This window comes from Pristiophorus japonicus, chromosome 2 (assembly GCF_044704955.1).
Source record: "Pristiophorus japonicus isolate sPriJap1 chromosome 2, sPriJap1.hap1, whole genome shotgun sequence".
Classification (NCBI taxonomy): Eukaryota; Metazoa; Chordata; class Chondrichthyes; family Pristiophoridae; genus Pristiophorus; species Pristiophorus japonicus.
Genome location: NC_091978.1, coordinates 305777266 through 305791802, shown reverse-complemented (window position 1 = coordinate 305791802; position 14537 = coordinate 305777266). Strand labels below are relative to the sequence as shown.

Below are 14537 nucleotides of genomic sequence, written 5' to 3'. Positions count from 1 at the left end.
GTTGCAACGCTGGCGGGAGGAAAGACGTTCACGAAGCTGGATCTGACTTCAGCCTATATGACGCAGGAACTGGAGGAATCATCGAAGGCCCTCACCTGCATCAACACGCACAAAGGTCTTTTTGTTTATAACAGATGCCCGTTTGGAATCCGATCGGTGGCGACGATATTCCAGAGCAACATGGAAAGCTTACTGAAGTCGGTCCCGCACTCCGTGGTCTTCCAGGACGACATCTTGGTTGCAGGTCGGAACACAGTCGAGCATCTGCAGAACCTGGAGGAGGTTCTTAGTCGACTCAACCGTGTGGGGCTCAGGTTAAAACACTCGAAGTGTGTTTTCCTGGTGCCTGAAGTGGAGTTCCTGGGAAGGAGGATTGCGGCGGACGGCATCAGGCCCACCAACGCGAAGACGGAGGCAGTCGAGAACGCACCGAGGCCACAGAACGTGACGGCACTGCGGTCATTTCTGGGACTCTTGCACTACTTTGGTAACTTCTTACCAGGTCTCAGCACACTGCTAGAACCACTACATGTCTTACTACAAAAAGAGGGCGAATGGGTTTGGGGCAAAAGTCAAGAAAATGCCTTTATAAAAGCAAGAAAATTGTTATGCTCAAACAAGCGTTTGGTACTAACATGTGATGTGTCGTCATGTGGCGTCGGGTGTGTATTGCAACAAGCTAATGATTTCAGGAAACTGCAACCGGTTTCTTATGCATCCAGGAGTCTGTCTAAGTCTGAGAAAGCCTACAACATGATTGAGAAAGAAGTGTTAACATGTGTATGGGGTAAAGAAAATGCATCAATACCTGTTTGGGCTAAAATTTAAATTGGAAACTGACCCTAAGCCACTTATACCCCTGTTCTCCGAGAGTAAAGGGATGAATACCAACGCATCGGCCCGCATCCAGAGATGAGCTCTCTCATTGTCTGCATACAACTACGCCATCCGCCACAGGCCAGGCACAGAAAACTGCGCAGATGCTCTCAGTAGGCTGCCATTGCCCACCACGGGGGTGGAAATGGCGCAGACCGCAGATCATGCCCGCATGGTTATGGAAGCATTTGAGAGTGAGCAATCACCTGTCACTGCCCGGCAGATCAAAACCTGGACAAGCCAGAACCCCTTATTATCTCTTGTCAAAAGTTGTGTGCTTCACGGGAGCTGGTCCAGTGTCCCAGTAGAAATGCAGGAAGAGATAAAGCCGTTGCAGCGGAGAAAAGATGAAATGTCTATACAGGCAGACTGCCTTCCGTGGGGCAATCGAGTAGTGGCCCCAAGAAGTGCAGAGACACCTTCATCAATGACCTCCACAGTACCCACCCAGGCATCGTAATGATGAAAGCAATAGCCAGATCCCACGTGTAATACATGCTCGCAGTTAAGCAGTGTACCCAGGGAGGCGCCGCTAAGTTTATGGTCTTGGCCTCCAAACCATGGTCTAGGGTACACATCGACTATGCAGGCCTGTTCTTGGGTAAAATTTTCCTTGTGGTTGTAGACGCATACTGCAAGTGGATAGAATGTGAGATAATGTTGGCTAGCACGTCCGCTGCCACTACTGAAAGCCTGCGGGCCATGTTTACCATACATGGCCTACCCGATGTCCTGGTGAGCGACAACGGGCCATATTTTACCAGTGTTGAGTTCAAAGAATTCATGACCCGTAATGGGATCAAACATGTCACATCTGCCCCGTTTAAACCAGCGTCGAATGGTCAGGCAGAAAGAGCAGTGTAAACCATCAAGCAAGGCTTGAACAGGCTAACTGAAGGCTCACTGCAGACTCGCCTATCCCGAGTCCTGCTTAGCTACCGGATGAGACCCCACTCACTCACTGGGATCCCACCTACTGAACTGCTCATGAAAAGAGCACTTAAGACAAGGCTCTCGTTAGTTCACCCTGATCTACATGAACAGGTAAAGAGCATACCATGATAGCGTAAATGTGTCACGCGAGATTGAAATCAATGATCCTGTATTTGTATTAAATTATGGACAAGGTCCCAAGTGGCTTCCCGGCACTGTTGTGGCCAAAGAGGGGAGCAGGGTGTTTCGGCTCAAACTTTCAAATGGATTCATTCACCGGAAACACTTGGACCAAATCAAAGTCAGATTCATGGACTATCCTGAGCAACCCACCTTAGACCCTACCTTATTTGATCCCCTAACATACACACCAGTGGCAACTGGCACCACAGTTGACCACGAAACAGAACCCATCATCCACAGCAGCCCAGCAGGGCCGAACACATCAGGCAGCCCAGCAAGGCCAGCTGTACAGCGGCCCAGCGAGGGCCCAACAAATGATTCAACACCAGCTTTCACACCAAGACGATCAACCAGGGCAAGAAGGGCACCAGATCGACTCACATTGTAAATAGTTACACTATTGACTTTGGCGGGTAGTGTTATATATGTATACTTGTATTTACTCTGTACAACCACCAGAGGACACATCCCCTGGAGTCCCAAGGGATCCCATAATCCCTTGGGAGCACAGGTATTTAAGGAGGCTTCACAGGTTGGAGAGGCACTCTGGAGACCTGCAATAAAAGCTTAAGGTCACACTTTACTTTGAGCTCACAGTGTTCAGTCTGATTCTTTCTCCATACACAACAGTATTGATACCTTTGCTCTCGGAAAACAATGAAATGAGCGGCTTGTGATCGGTCTCTAATTCAAGCCTCAGACTGAACAGGTATTGATGCATCTTATTAACACCGTACACACACGCTAAAGCTTCTTTTTCTACCATACTGGAGGCTCTTTCTGTATTAGACAAACTTTTGGATGCATACGTGACAGGTTGAAGTTTTCCCGACTCATTGGCTTGTTGTAACGCGCAACCAATTCCATATGACGATGCGTCACAGGTCAAAACGAAACGTTTACATTGGTCATAATGTCCCAGCAGCTTGTTCGAGCAAAGCAGATTGGTGGCTTTCTCGAAAGCTCTGTCTTGCAATGCGCCCCACACCCAGTTGTTGCCTTTTCTCAATAGCATGTGCAGTGGTTCAAGTAAGGTGCTCAATTTAGGTAGGAAGTTACCAAAATAGTTGAGTAGACCCAGGAACGAATGCAGCTCCGTCATTTTCTGTGGCTTGAATGCATTCTTGATGGCTTTGGTTTTCACGTCAGTACGTCTGATGCCATCAGCAGTGATTTTCCTCCCGAGGAATTCGACCTCCGGTGCCATGAAGACGCACTTCAAGCGTTTAAGTCTGAGTCCCACTCTGTCCAAACGCAGTAGAACCTCTTCCAGGTTGTTCATTTGTTTCTTGGAATCACGACCGGTGATCACGATGTCATCTTGGAACAGACTTCAGTAGACTTTCCATATTCCTCTGGAATATTGCTGCAGCCGAGCGAATTCCAAACAGGCAGCTGTGGTAAATAAACAGTCCTTTGTACGTGTTAATGCACATAAGTCTCTTCGATGTCTCAACCAACTCCTGCGTCATATAGGCCGACGCCAAGTCCAGTCTTATGAGCGACTTCCCTCTGGCTAGCGTCGCAAACAAGTCATCAGCCTTTGGTAACTGGTACTGATTTTGTTTTGAAACCCTGTTGATTGTAGCCTTATAGTCTCCACAAATTCTAACTGTACCATCACGTTTTAGCACAGGAACAATGGGGCTGGCCCATTCATTAAATTCGACTGTCGATATGATCCCTTCACGCTGGAATCTGTCCAGTTCAATTTTGACCTTCTCCCTCATCATATACCGCACTGCCTGAGCTTTATGATGGACGAGTCTTGCATCTGAGTCCACGTGGATCTGCACCTTGGTTTCCATGAAATTGCTCGGATACCGGTTCGAACAGCGAGGGAAACTTGCTCAATACTTGGACACATGTACCTTCCGACGACGACAACGCCTTTATTTCGTTCCAGTCGCATCTGATTTTCTCCAACCAGCTCCCGACGAGCAGCGTTGGGCCATTGCCTGGAACAATCCACAGCGGTAACTCGTGAACTGCACCGTTATACGACACATTAATTTGTTCACTGCCAATCACCTTTATCAGTTCTTTGATGTACATGCGGAGCTTGGCGTTAACAGGGCTCAGCCTGGGCCTCACAGTCTTAGTATCCCACAGCTTATTAAATGCCCTCTCGTTCATGATCGATTGACTCACCCCGTGTCCAGTTACATCGGTATCCCGTTGAACTTCACATTAATCAAAATTGGTTTACACTTGGTTATGAAAGAGTACAGTCCATACACTTCCTCCTTCGGCATCTCGGATTCCGTATCTGGATCTGTGCTAATCTGACTCTTGTCCTCCATGTGGTGTGTCGCAGCTCGTTTGCTCATCTGCGGACACTTGCCCCACTCTCAGACAGCCTTTGCAACTGTATTGCTTAAATCGGCACTGCTGGTGCCGATGATTTTCCCCCCACAACGCCAACACAGAGAAGTCGGATACCTTCCCTCTGGCGGACTTTGGGCAGTCACAGTTTTGCGAACGCAGCCGGATAGGCCCTGTCATGTGCCGCTCTGTCGAACTCTGAATCAATCGCATTTACAGTACTTGCCGAGGTTCGGTTCTTCACCGATATTTGCTTTAAACTCCTGTCCGTCGTCAAAAATGATTGAGCGATCTGGATGGCCCTTTTTACATCCAATTCCTCCACCGCCAGAAGTTTGCGCAGGATCACCTCGTGGTTGATACCAAAGCAAAGAAGTCCCGCAGCATGTCTGCCAACACCATTCCGAACTTGCACGGTCCCACTAGACGTCTCAGGTCGGCAACGAATTCCGGCACGCTCTGGCCCTCCGATTGAACGTGTGTATAAAACCTGTATCTCGAGATGATGATGCTGTCGTCTGGCTTGAGGTGCTCCCGTACCAATGTACACAACTCCTCGTATATTTTCTTTGTTGGATCACTAGGCATGAGTAGATTCTTTATCAGACCATTGATCTTTGAATCGCACACAGTGAGGAACACGGCCCGGCGCCAATCTGCATCGTCGACCCCCTTCATTTTGTTGGCCACGGAGTACTGGTTCAAATGGCTTACAAAGTCTGCCCAATCTTCTCCCTGCATGAATCGCTCTAAAAATCCAATCGTGCTCATTTTGCAAACAAAGGTTCTTGTATTCTCATCGCCAAATGTTATGTATGCAAATGTTATGGGTGCAAACTGAGTACTGTTTAACTGAACACGGTACGACCTTGGCTCTGCTTTATTACGGCCCAAAGTGCCTGACTCACAAAATGGCTGGTCTTTTATACGAGAGCAGCACCATGTGCGTGCTGCTCAGTGGCCTCCAACAATGACACCATCTGGTGGCTACAAACAGCATGTACATACATGACATCCCTCTCGCCAGCTCAGGTTAAACTCAGAACCTGGGAAGAAAGTGTGTACGACCGACCTGCCTACTCAGGTTCCACCTGGTTGGCATGTATTAAAATTGCTCCTTTAAGTTGGACAGGAGGCCGGGGCGGGGGGGTGGGTGTGTGGGTGGGTGGGATAATTTGGTGTAGGAGCTGGTTCTGCTGGCTCTCCACCCCTACAATTAAGTTGGAAAATTCTGACAGACGTGGGTGGTCACTTTTTGCGCCCGCTCCCTTCTATTGTGATGTCATCTCAATTTATCAATGACAATTGGTTAGTGTGATTGATTACCTTTAGAAAAGCAGCAATAGGCATTTCCAGCAGCGTTTAAAAAATATCTTCAGCCAATCTACTATCTCAACAGAGTGGCAAGGTGTGCTGCTCTAATATTCCTGGTCACTATGCCGTGTGAACATCCATTCAGTGTGGTAAATGCTGCAGATGTCCGCCTCTTTTATGCTACGACCCCGTCTCCAGAATTTGGCAGCCAGAAGTCCTGTTCCGCTCATCATCATCATAGGCAGTCCCTCAAAATTGAGGAAGACTTGCTTCCACTCTAAAAGTGAGTTCTTAGGTGACTGTACAGTCCAATATGGGAATTACAGTCTCTGTCACAGGTGGGACAGATAGTCGTTGAAGGAAAGGGTGGGTGGGGAGTCTAGTTTGCCACATGCTCCTTCCGCTGCCTGCGCTTGTTTTCTGCATGCTCTCGGCGATGAGACTCAGTGCACAGCGCCCTCCCGATGCTCGTCCTCCACTTACGGCCAGGGATTCCCAGGTGCCAGTGGGGATGTTGTACTGCTCTGTTACACTTCCAGTGGCAGCTGCAGGAATGTTGGACCCTGTGTAACTTTTTTTCAAAAAAGCATAAAGTGATTTAGATGTGTTGATGTAATTTAATCTGGGTTTAAGCAATAGTTATAACTGGATATGATATCACCTGAATCTCTTGTTCAGACTAGTGTCTTGCAATAACGTGGTAACTTTATTGGGCTGGGATTTGCAGACGGAGGCGTATGCTTCCGATCTGATAAAAAAATCCGCACCCACCTTCAGACTCCCAGGCACCGGAGATTTTGGGCCCTGGGCTTGCAGGCGTATGACTGCGTAAAGGCCCAGGGATGTGGGCGGTTTTTGAAGCATGCCCTGGGATCACGGCAGCCTGGCCCGAAGCATATGAGGAATCCGCAAGAAATTTAATCATTGATACAACTGGGATAAGAATAAATGTTCCCATTTTCACATTTAATTAAAAGACCCTTCAATAAAGCATTTACAATAAAAATTTAATTTTTTGAAAAATAATTTTAAAGATTTTAATCCGGGCCAAGATTTACATAAAATAATTTTAAATGTTTGTGGATGTTTTTTTTACTTTTGAATTATTAATTTAAGATTCATGTTAACCCTTATACTGCTAAAAGCAGGCCCTGTACCTGCTTTTTCCTGGTGTAAGGATTTCGTGGGCATTTTCTGGCAGTATTTGGGTAAATAGCCCAACTCTGCACCAGCGGAAGTAATGTTAGGCTCGTTGCAGTGGCGCAAGTTCCAACATTTCGTGCATATGCAGCGCATGCTGAAACCTGGAACTTGTGGGGCATTTTACAAGGTGTATAATGGCGTACGCTGAGCGCATGCCATCATGGGGAATGCAAAATCCAGGCCATTAAATAGTCTTTACAGATAAGGTAGACAGATTTCCTTAAGATTTCACAACTTGTATACATGAATAATGCAATACTTGTAATAGCATAGTGATGTAAAATAACAAGTATTTTAGAGTTAACAACTTAGATCTAAGCTTATGTTGCTTTAGAAATTAAATCCCACCTGTTACCTATTTTTTCAGGTACTTTTCAATTGTGGGGACATACTATTCAGGTGGATTGGGCAGACCCAGAAAAAGAAGTAGATGAGGAAACTATGCAAAAGGTTAAGGTACTATACGTGCGAAACCTGATGATATCTACAACAGAGGAGACTATCAAGATCGAATTTAACAAAATTAAGCCTGGAGCTGTTGAACGTGTGAAAAAGCTCAGAGATTATGCCTTTGTGCACTTTTTTGATAGAGATGATGCCGTTACTGCTATGAATATTATGAATGGGAAGTGTATAGATGGTGCTAGCATTGAAGTCACTCTTGCAAAGCCAGTCAATAAAGATGGGTCTTGGAAATACACTCAAGGTAGTCAAGTCAATCTTAATTGTGAAAGTCAACGACTGACGTTTACAAACAAAGAGGATGGGGGACCAAAAACCCCCGGAAGATCACCAAGTTTACCAACACGCCTGAATGGTCACCATAGTCCATGCTCACCTGAACTGGAAAGGTGCACGTATCCTCTTTTTCCAGGAATAAAGCTTACACCTTTGAGTATTTATTCATTAAAGCCCAGTCATTTTCAGTCTTCAGTCACGCACTTGGAGTATTACTGCAACAAAAATAACTGGGCACCACCAGAGTACTATTTATACTCTACTACAAGTCAGGATGGGAAGCAGCTGCTTGTTTATAAAGTGGTTATTCCATCCCTTGCGAACAGTTCACAAGGTACACTTAGCCATTTCATGCCCGATAAGCTCTGCACAATGCTGGAAGATGCCAAGGAACTGGCAGCACAATATGCATTAACACATTTAGGTAAGTATTTCTTTTTTTCCTGCTTGTGTTAATTTTAAGGTGTTCAAACTAATGAAGTCTGCATTTTATTGCAACAATGTATATTTTATAATTAAGGCACCTTTTTAACTGTAGTTTTGAAGTAAAGAAGTCCTACATTCTTCCTCGCACATAAAGTTAATTTAAAATAAAATTCTAACTTTTAGGACATATTAATTCTTCTACAGATTACAGATTCCATGTGCCACTGGAATGGACTGAGATTGAGCTACGTTCTGAAAAATCACAAAAACGACACAACCTAATTTTATGATGACATTGGAGACTTTTCCCATGTGAACAGCTCTAGTCTTCCTGATTTGGAACATCTTTTTTACCATTATTGATAAAATAGTCAGCATAGAAGATTATTCTGAACATCTCCACCTAAGGGTCTAAATGAATGGATACTCTTTGCCAATATTGTTACCAATAAAGCTCTAATTAGGTTAGGTTAGTGTGCCACCAGGCCCTTTGAGCAAGGTTTGTTCACAAAAGGGTCACAAAACTCCAGGCAATTGGAAAAATGTTACTCATTTTCCAAATTCAGTACAGGTTGAACCTCCCTTATCCAGAACCCTCAGGACCTGGCCTGTTCTGGATAAAGGATTTTTCCGGACGAGGGGTGGTCACGTTAAATTGGATGGTACAGGTACTGAGCAAGGGGATATCCGGGCTGGCTGGTTTGGGGCTGGTAGTGGAGCAGAAAGATCATGGTGGGGGGGATGGTGGATGGATCGGGGGTCAGGCTAGCGATTGTGGGAGTCAGCAGGACTTCAATTTGTTCATGTTGGAGTTCTACGCATGCGCCACCCGGTGGCCGGTAGTGGTTCTGGACAAGGGGTGGTTCCGGATTAGGGAGTTCTGGATAAGGGAGGTTCAATCTGTACCAAATTCAGTACCGCTCCTGATGTTGGATCAAATACAGAGTGGAGCAATAGAGCAGGAAGCAACAGCTCTTGTTCTGGATTCATCAGCAAGGAACATGGCTTTTGGTGTATTGTTTTGCACACTGGCATGGAATGATATAGCGATGCTGCTGTGGAAACTACAGCGGCAGTTATTACAACTATCTTTTGACTGCATGGCATTTTGGGGGGACAAATATAGGAACTGCCAGAATATTTCAGCAGAATGTAAATGCTGCGACAGGGATAGTTATGAAAAGTAGAATCCTTTTTAAAAGTCTCATTCAATGACAGACTGGCAGTGCACACTTCAGCTACAACCTTTACTGTGACACTCTCAAGAGTCCTGGACATCTTGCTCTACACAGCAGCTTACTTCTTCATCTATAGAAAGATGTTACAGGGCAGATGGAAATACATTTGATGCCAAGGAGAGCAAAGGGAAAACAGAAAAAATTGGGTGGATGAAAGCACAATTAGAGAGTATGGCATTGAATTTCAATGCTGGTAGAAGTCTGCTGTAACTTGGGCGAAGATCTGCCGAAACCCAGGAGAAACAGCATAAAAGCTGTTGATGCCATTTCTCTGAGGTTTCTCTGGATCTTCTGCCAAAGGTACCATGGACACTTGGGAGAATCTCCAGGGAAATTCAACCCTGACTTTTTTTTGAAGCATTTTGTTAATAGGAAAGACAGTGGTGAGGCAGAGGGTTTTGGGAAGGCTGAAGGAGTGGAGGGAGAAGAGAATAAGGAGCAGACCAGCATTAGAAGTGTGGAGGTTATGTGCAAGCACATATGTCTGAAGGAGATTGCTGAAATAGGATTGACTGAGCTCATGGGGGAATTTAATAGTGATGAAAAGGATGTTAAAGTTAAATTGTTGGGGCTCAGAGTCAGTTTGGCTTGGAAGGATGGGTGGGGGCAAAACTGATAATTCTGAATAAGTTGCAATTTGCGAAGGTGGGTTAGTTAGCTCAGAGAACATTTTAAAAGTGGAGTTTCCAGATAATAAAATTGTGGATCAGTGTTTTGGCAGTGGTGGAGAAATAAGGTAGAAATGTGAGGTGTTATGGAGGTAGAATTAAGTGATCTTGATAATAGAATGACATCATCATCATCATAGGCAGTCCCTCGAAATTGAGGAAGACTTGCTCCCACTCTAAAAGTGAGTTCTCAGGTGGCTGTACAGTCCAATGCAGGAATTACAGTCTCTGTAACAGGTGGGGCAGACAGTGGTTGTAGGAAAGAGTCTGGTTTGTCGCACTCTCCTTCCGCTGTCTGCGCTTGGCTTCTGCATGCTCTCGGCGATGAGATTCGAGGTGCTCAGCGCCTTCCTGGATGCTCTTCCTCCATTTTGGGCGGTCTTGGGCCAGGGATTCCCAGGTGCCAGTGGGGATGTTACACTTCATCAAGGAGGCCTTGAGAGTGTCCTTGAAGCATTTCCTCTGCCCACCAGGGCTCATTTGCCATGTAGGAGTTCCGAGTAGAATGACAGCAATAGAATGAAATGGGAAAGGAAGCTTTGGTTAGGGTTGAACAAAAGGCTTCACACTTCTGTACTTAGCCTGAGGTCACATTTGGGAAGGTGGATGGTGTCAAGACCACAGGTAGATAGATAGTGGTGGGAGCCAAAGAAGATGGTTTTAATTTTGCTGACACGGAGTTGAAGGAAATTATGGCTCATCTAGGTTGTAATGTTGGACAGGCAGTTGGAGAGTATAGCAACTGGCTTGGGTTTGATGGATGAGGTACATATGTGTGTTCTTGGCATACATGTGAAAGTTGATTTGCTCCTGAATGTTATTACTGAGGAGGGGTAGCATATAAATGATGAAGAGAAAGGGTCTAAGGATAGAGCCTTGGGATATGTTGAGTTGCCCCTGCACTCATGGAAGAAGAAAATATGGGAAGAAATGACTGTTGCGATTTGTGTGAATGGAACCAGGAAAGACCGGTAACAGAAAGGTAGATTGTAGAGGAGAGAATTAAGTTGGAGGTGAAGTGGTCGATGGTATTAAAGACAGTGGAGAAGATGAGGAAGATAAGGAGAGATAACAAGGCATAGTTGCTGTAGTCCAGGATGTCCTATGTGATTTTTCACTATTATAGATGCCAGATTGGAAGGTCTGAATGGTAGAATAGTTGTGAGGCAACAATACATTCCAAGACTTTGGAGATAAATGTTGAAAATGGAAGATGTAATTTTACAAGCTGGCCTATCTGAGAAGATACCACCAGGACTCAATGAGTCAGACCTGCGAGACCTTATCATGGTTTTGCCATCCCTGATAGACAACTGCAATATCAGTAACAATAGAAAGATTGCCTCTTCCCCCATCCCCAAACAAAATCGGGACTGCAATATGCTATAGATTTCACAGGCTAGAAATTGCATACAGCCCCGTTTGAGGTGATACTTTTGCGCTCTTTCAAAAGTTATCAGGCGAGAAAGATTTGCTGCTCCCGGGAACTTCCGCTTTAACTTTCCAAGAGGTAAGTGGAGCGCTAAATCAAGCGCTACCACGTCTCTCTCTCTCTCCCGGGAGAGTTTCTCTCAGTCTTCTTGTGTGTGTGAACCGGGGACCGAGAATGGGACAGGACAGCCTTCCTGTGTGTGTGAACCGGGGACCGAGAACGGGACTGGACAGCCTTCCTGTATGTGTGAACCGGGGACCGAGAATGGGACCGGACAGCCTTCGGGCGGGGTTGGAGGTAAGTTGCTGCTATGTGTTTTTCAATTCTTTCACTGTGTCCGGGCATCTGCTGCGCCTCTGCTGATCTGCGGCGATTTCCTTAACTCTCGGGAAGGTTTTTCTGGAGAGGCCACATACGCTGCCCTAATCAGAACTGGAGTAACTCTCAGCTGGCCAAATTTCCATAAATGGCCAGAAGTAGTGTAGGTGGCTGGTTACGCCCCCTTTGGCTGAAAAAAAAATTTACTTAAAAAAATCATAACTAACTGAGTTACACTGGTGCAAATTGATTGGGGAAACTGGTTTTTCAACTTAGGTCAAAAAGTGCAACCTGCTCCAAAAAAACGGCGTAAATCACTGGGAAAAATTTAACCCATTAACTCTGAGATTGCGTCATACTTTACATTTTTTGTAATGAAAACCAAATTCTATAATTATACAATTTTTGCAAAATAATGTGCATATTTGTGTATTTACAGACTACAGTTTGCGTCGGACCAACTCGGTCAATAGTCTATCTCAAGTTGGTGCACCTCTCCAAACCTCTGCATCCAGTCTACTTCAGTACACATCTAGGCCTTATTCCTATCCTAGCTACCCATTGTCAACAACACTACCTCTTGGTAACAGCAATCATATCGGACAACGGTTATATGTTTCTAGTCATGGGTCTTTCTTCTAAAGAACTACTGTAAGTGGAATGCCCAAGTATTGTAAAGTTTTTTTTGTTTGGAATGCAAGTTAGCTTTCTAAAAATATCTTTTGTTCAATTGTTACACTATGAAATTTACTGAGGCACAAATGTGTAATTTTTTTCTGTGTACAAAAGCTTTTCAAATTGTTTTTATGTTCTTGTTAAAGATTTAGAATACTGTTAATGAATTTGGCAAGTTTTTCATCACAGTGACAATCTACTTGTCTGTTGCCCTTCAGTTATCTTACTCCTTAATACCGCCAGCATTATTAGTACACTACTCGGATTAATAGCTATAGTAATGTATGAGAATAATGCTGTATTTTCTTTTCATGTTGCAGTGTTCACTATCTCCCTGGGGTTCATTTTCACTTAGCCCATCCATCGCGAAACTGATGAGATCAGGTGCAACGTCACTTTTACACCCCATCCGATTTAACTCTCCATTGCAGTCGATGGAGAGGAATATTTGATGGGGTGTAAAACCGATGTTCTGCCCGATACCGTGGGTTTCCCGCCCGATGAGTTAGGTTAAAATTATACCCACTGTTTCAAATTGTTAAGCTTGACATTTTTCTTGTTTTTGCCATGCCTACATGTTCTCGTTGTTGAGAGAAAAATTATTTATATTGTATTGGTTGAATTGTTGCAATCATGTGTTCAATTAAATATCACTAAAATGTTTCCTGTTTTGATTTTTTTTAAATGGAAAGTACATTTGATAAGAGGTTAATTGACCAATGTGGAGCAGTGATCAATTGTAGGGTCATAAAATTCACACAGTGGAACAATTTGGGCCACATAATGTGGGAAAATAAATTTTTAAAAGCTGTAATTTTTTTGTAATTATTTTTCATACTTAGTATGAGAAGTGCACCAGCTAAATAGACATCTAGAATAGAATTAAATGCTATGATTTTTAAATTTTTGATTAAACAACTCTAATTCAAAAATCACGTACTTGGATACGCAGCAAGCATATCTGTAAAGTAATTGGTTTGGAGTTTCCGCAAGATTTCCACCCAGAGATTGGCTTAATTAGGGAAGAATGGAATGAAATAACGTAAGTGAGTTGCGCCTATAACCACTTTGCGTTGCTTCAAAGGTCCATTTGCCTAAAGCTGTCCCCAGCCACAAAACTGACCATGTTCCAGGTTGGAATGGTGCGTGGCCGCCAATTGCGCCCGTTCGGAGTGTTCATCAAATTATACCCATATGTTGGGCGCACAGGCACCCATGTTCACAGCGTTAAGTATGTGGCCAGTAATGACCAGCAATCAATTGAAGGATGACCCAGGTCTGTTTCTCCTGCTGTTGCTGCAATTAATTTACTTTAAATTCAGTTTAAATTTAGTCAATTGATTTGCCCTTGGTAGATAAGACCTGAGATCAGCAGTCAATTGAATCCACACGAGTGTGTCCTCCTCTTCTGCAGTAATTAGTTAATTGAAAACAACAGTGACCAGCAGTCAAATGAAGACAATTAAAAATAATACCAAGAGCATTAAATCAGTCAGATGAAGAATTAAAGATTTCCTGGCAATCCCACTCTGTGTGATGCTGGGAAATGCCATGTTCCAATCATGAATCGATCACACTGCTTCATTGCACATGGGAGATTTTATTTTCAGAATTATGCTCATGAGTAACTTGGGCATAACTTCACCTTGGCAAAACGGCACAGCTTTCTGTGCAATTTTGGCGCATATTGTTTTATTCATTCATGGGATGTGGGCTTTGCTAGCAAGCTCAGCATTTATTGGCAATCCCTAAATTCCCTGGAGAAGGTGGTGGCGAGCTGCCTTCTTGAATTGCTGCAATGAAGATTGTTGTTAACTTGTCCTGGTTGTTCTAGGATTTTGGCCCAACGACAGTGAAGCAACAGCGATATATTTCCATGTCAGGATGGTGTGTGATTTGGAGCGGAACTTGAAGGTGGTGGTGTTCAAATGCGCCAGCTGCCCTTGTCCTTCTAGGTGGTAAAGGTCACAGGTTTGGGAGGTGCTGTTGAAGAAGTCTTGACGAGATGCTGCAGTGCATCCTGTAGATGGTACACATTGCAGACATGTTGCGCCGGTGGTGAAGGGAATGAATGTTTAAGATGCTGAATGGGCTGCTTTGCCTTGGATGGTGTCGAGCTTCATCAGTGTTGTTGGATTGCTCCCCTAGCAAAAACTCCATGTCATTGAATCAAGCATATTTGCAGCTTTCACTCTTTCAACAATGTTT

The 14537-nt window shown here is 44.5% G+C and overlaps 1 protein-coding gene across 5 annotated transcripts in view; it reads left to right on the top strand.

The window, feature by feature from the left end:
* Nucleotides 1-12991, top strand: part of LOC139247555 (probable RNA-binding protein 46) — a 102868-nt gene extending 89877 nt beyond the window's left edge. For 4 of the 5 annotated variants that reach the window (XM_070871666.1, XM_070871671.1, XM_070871672.1 and 1 more), the window contains exons 4-5: nt 7202-7996; nt 12094-12991. In XM_070871666.1, coding sequence (XP_070727767.1) covers nt 7202-7996; nt 12094-12296 — 998 coding nt within the window. In that variant the 3' untranslated portion in view covers nt 12297-12991. Of the gene's footprint in view, nt 1-7201; nt 7997-8202; nt 8726-12093 lie in introns of those variants that run through there. The other variant, XM_070871673.1, reaches the window with a different exon arrangement.
* The last annotated feature ends 1546 nt before the right edge of the window (nt 12992-14537 follow it).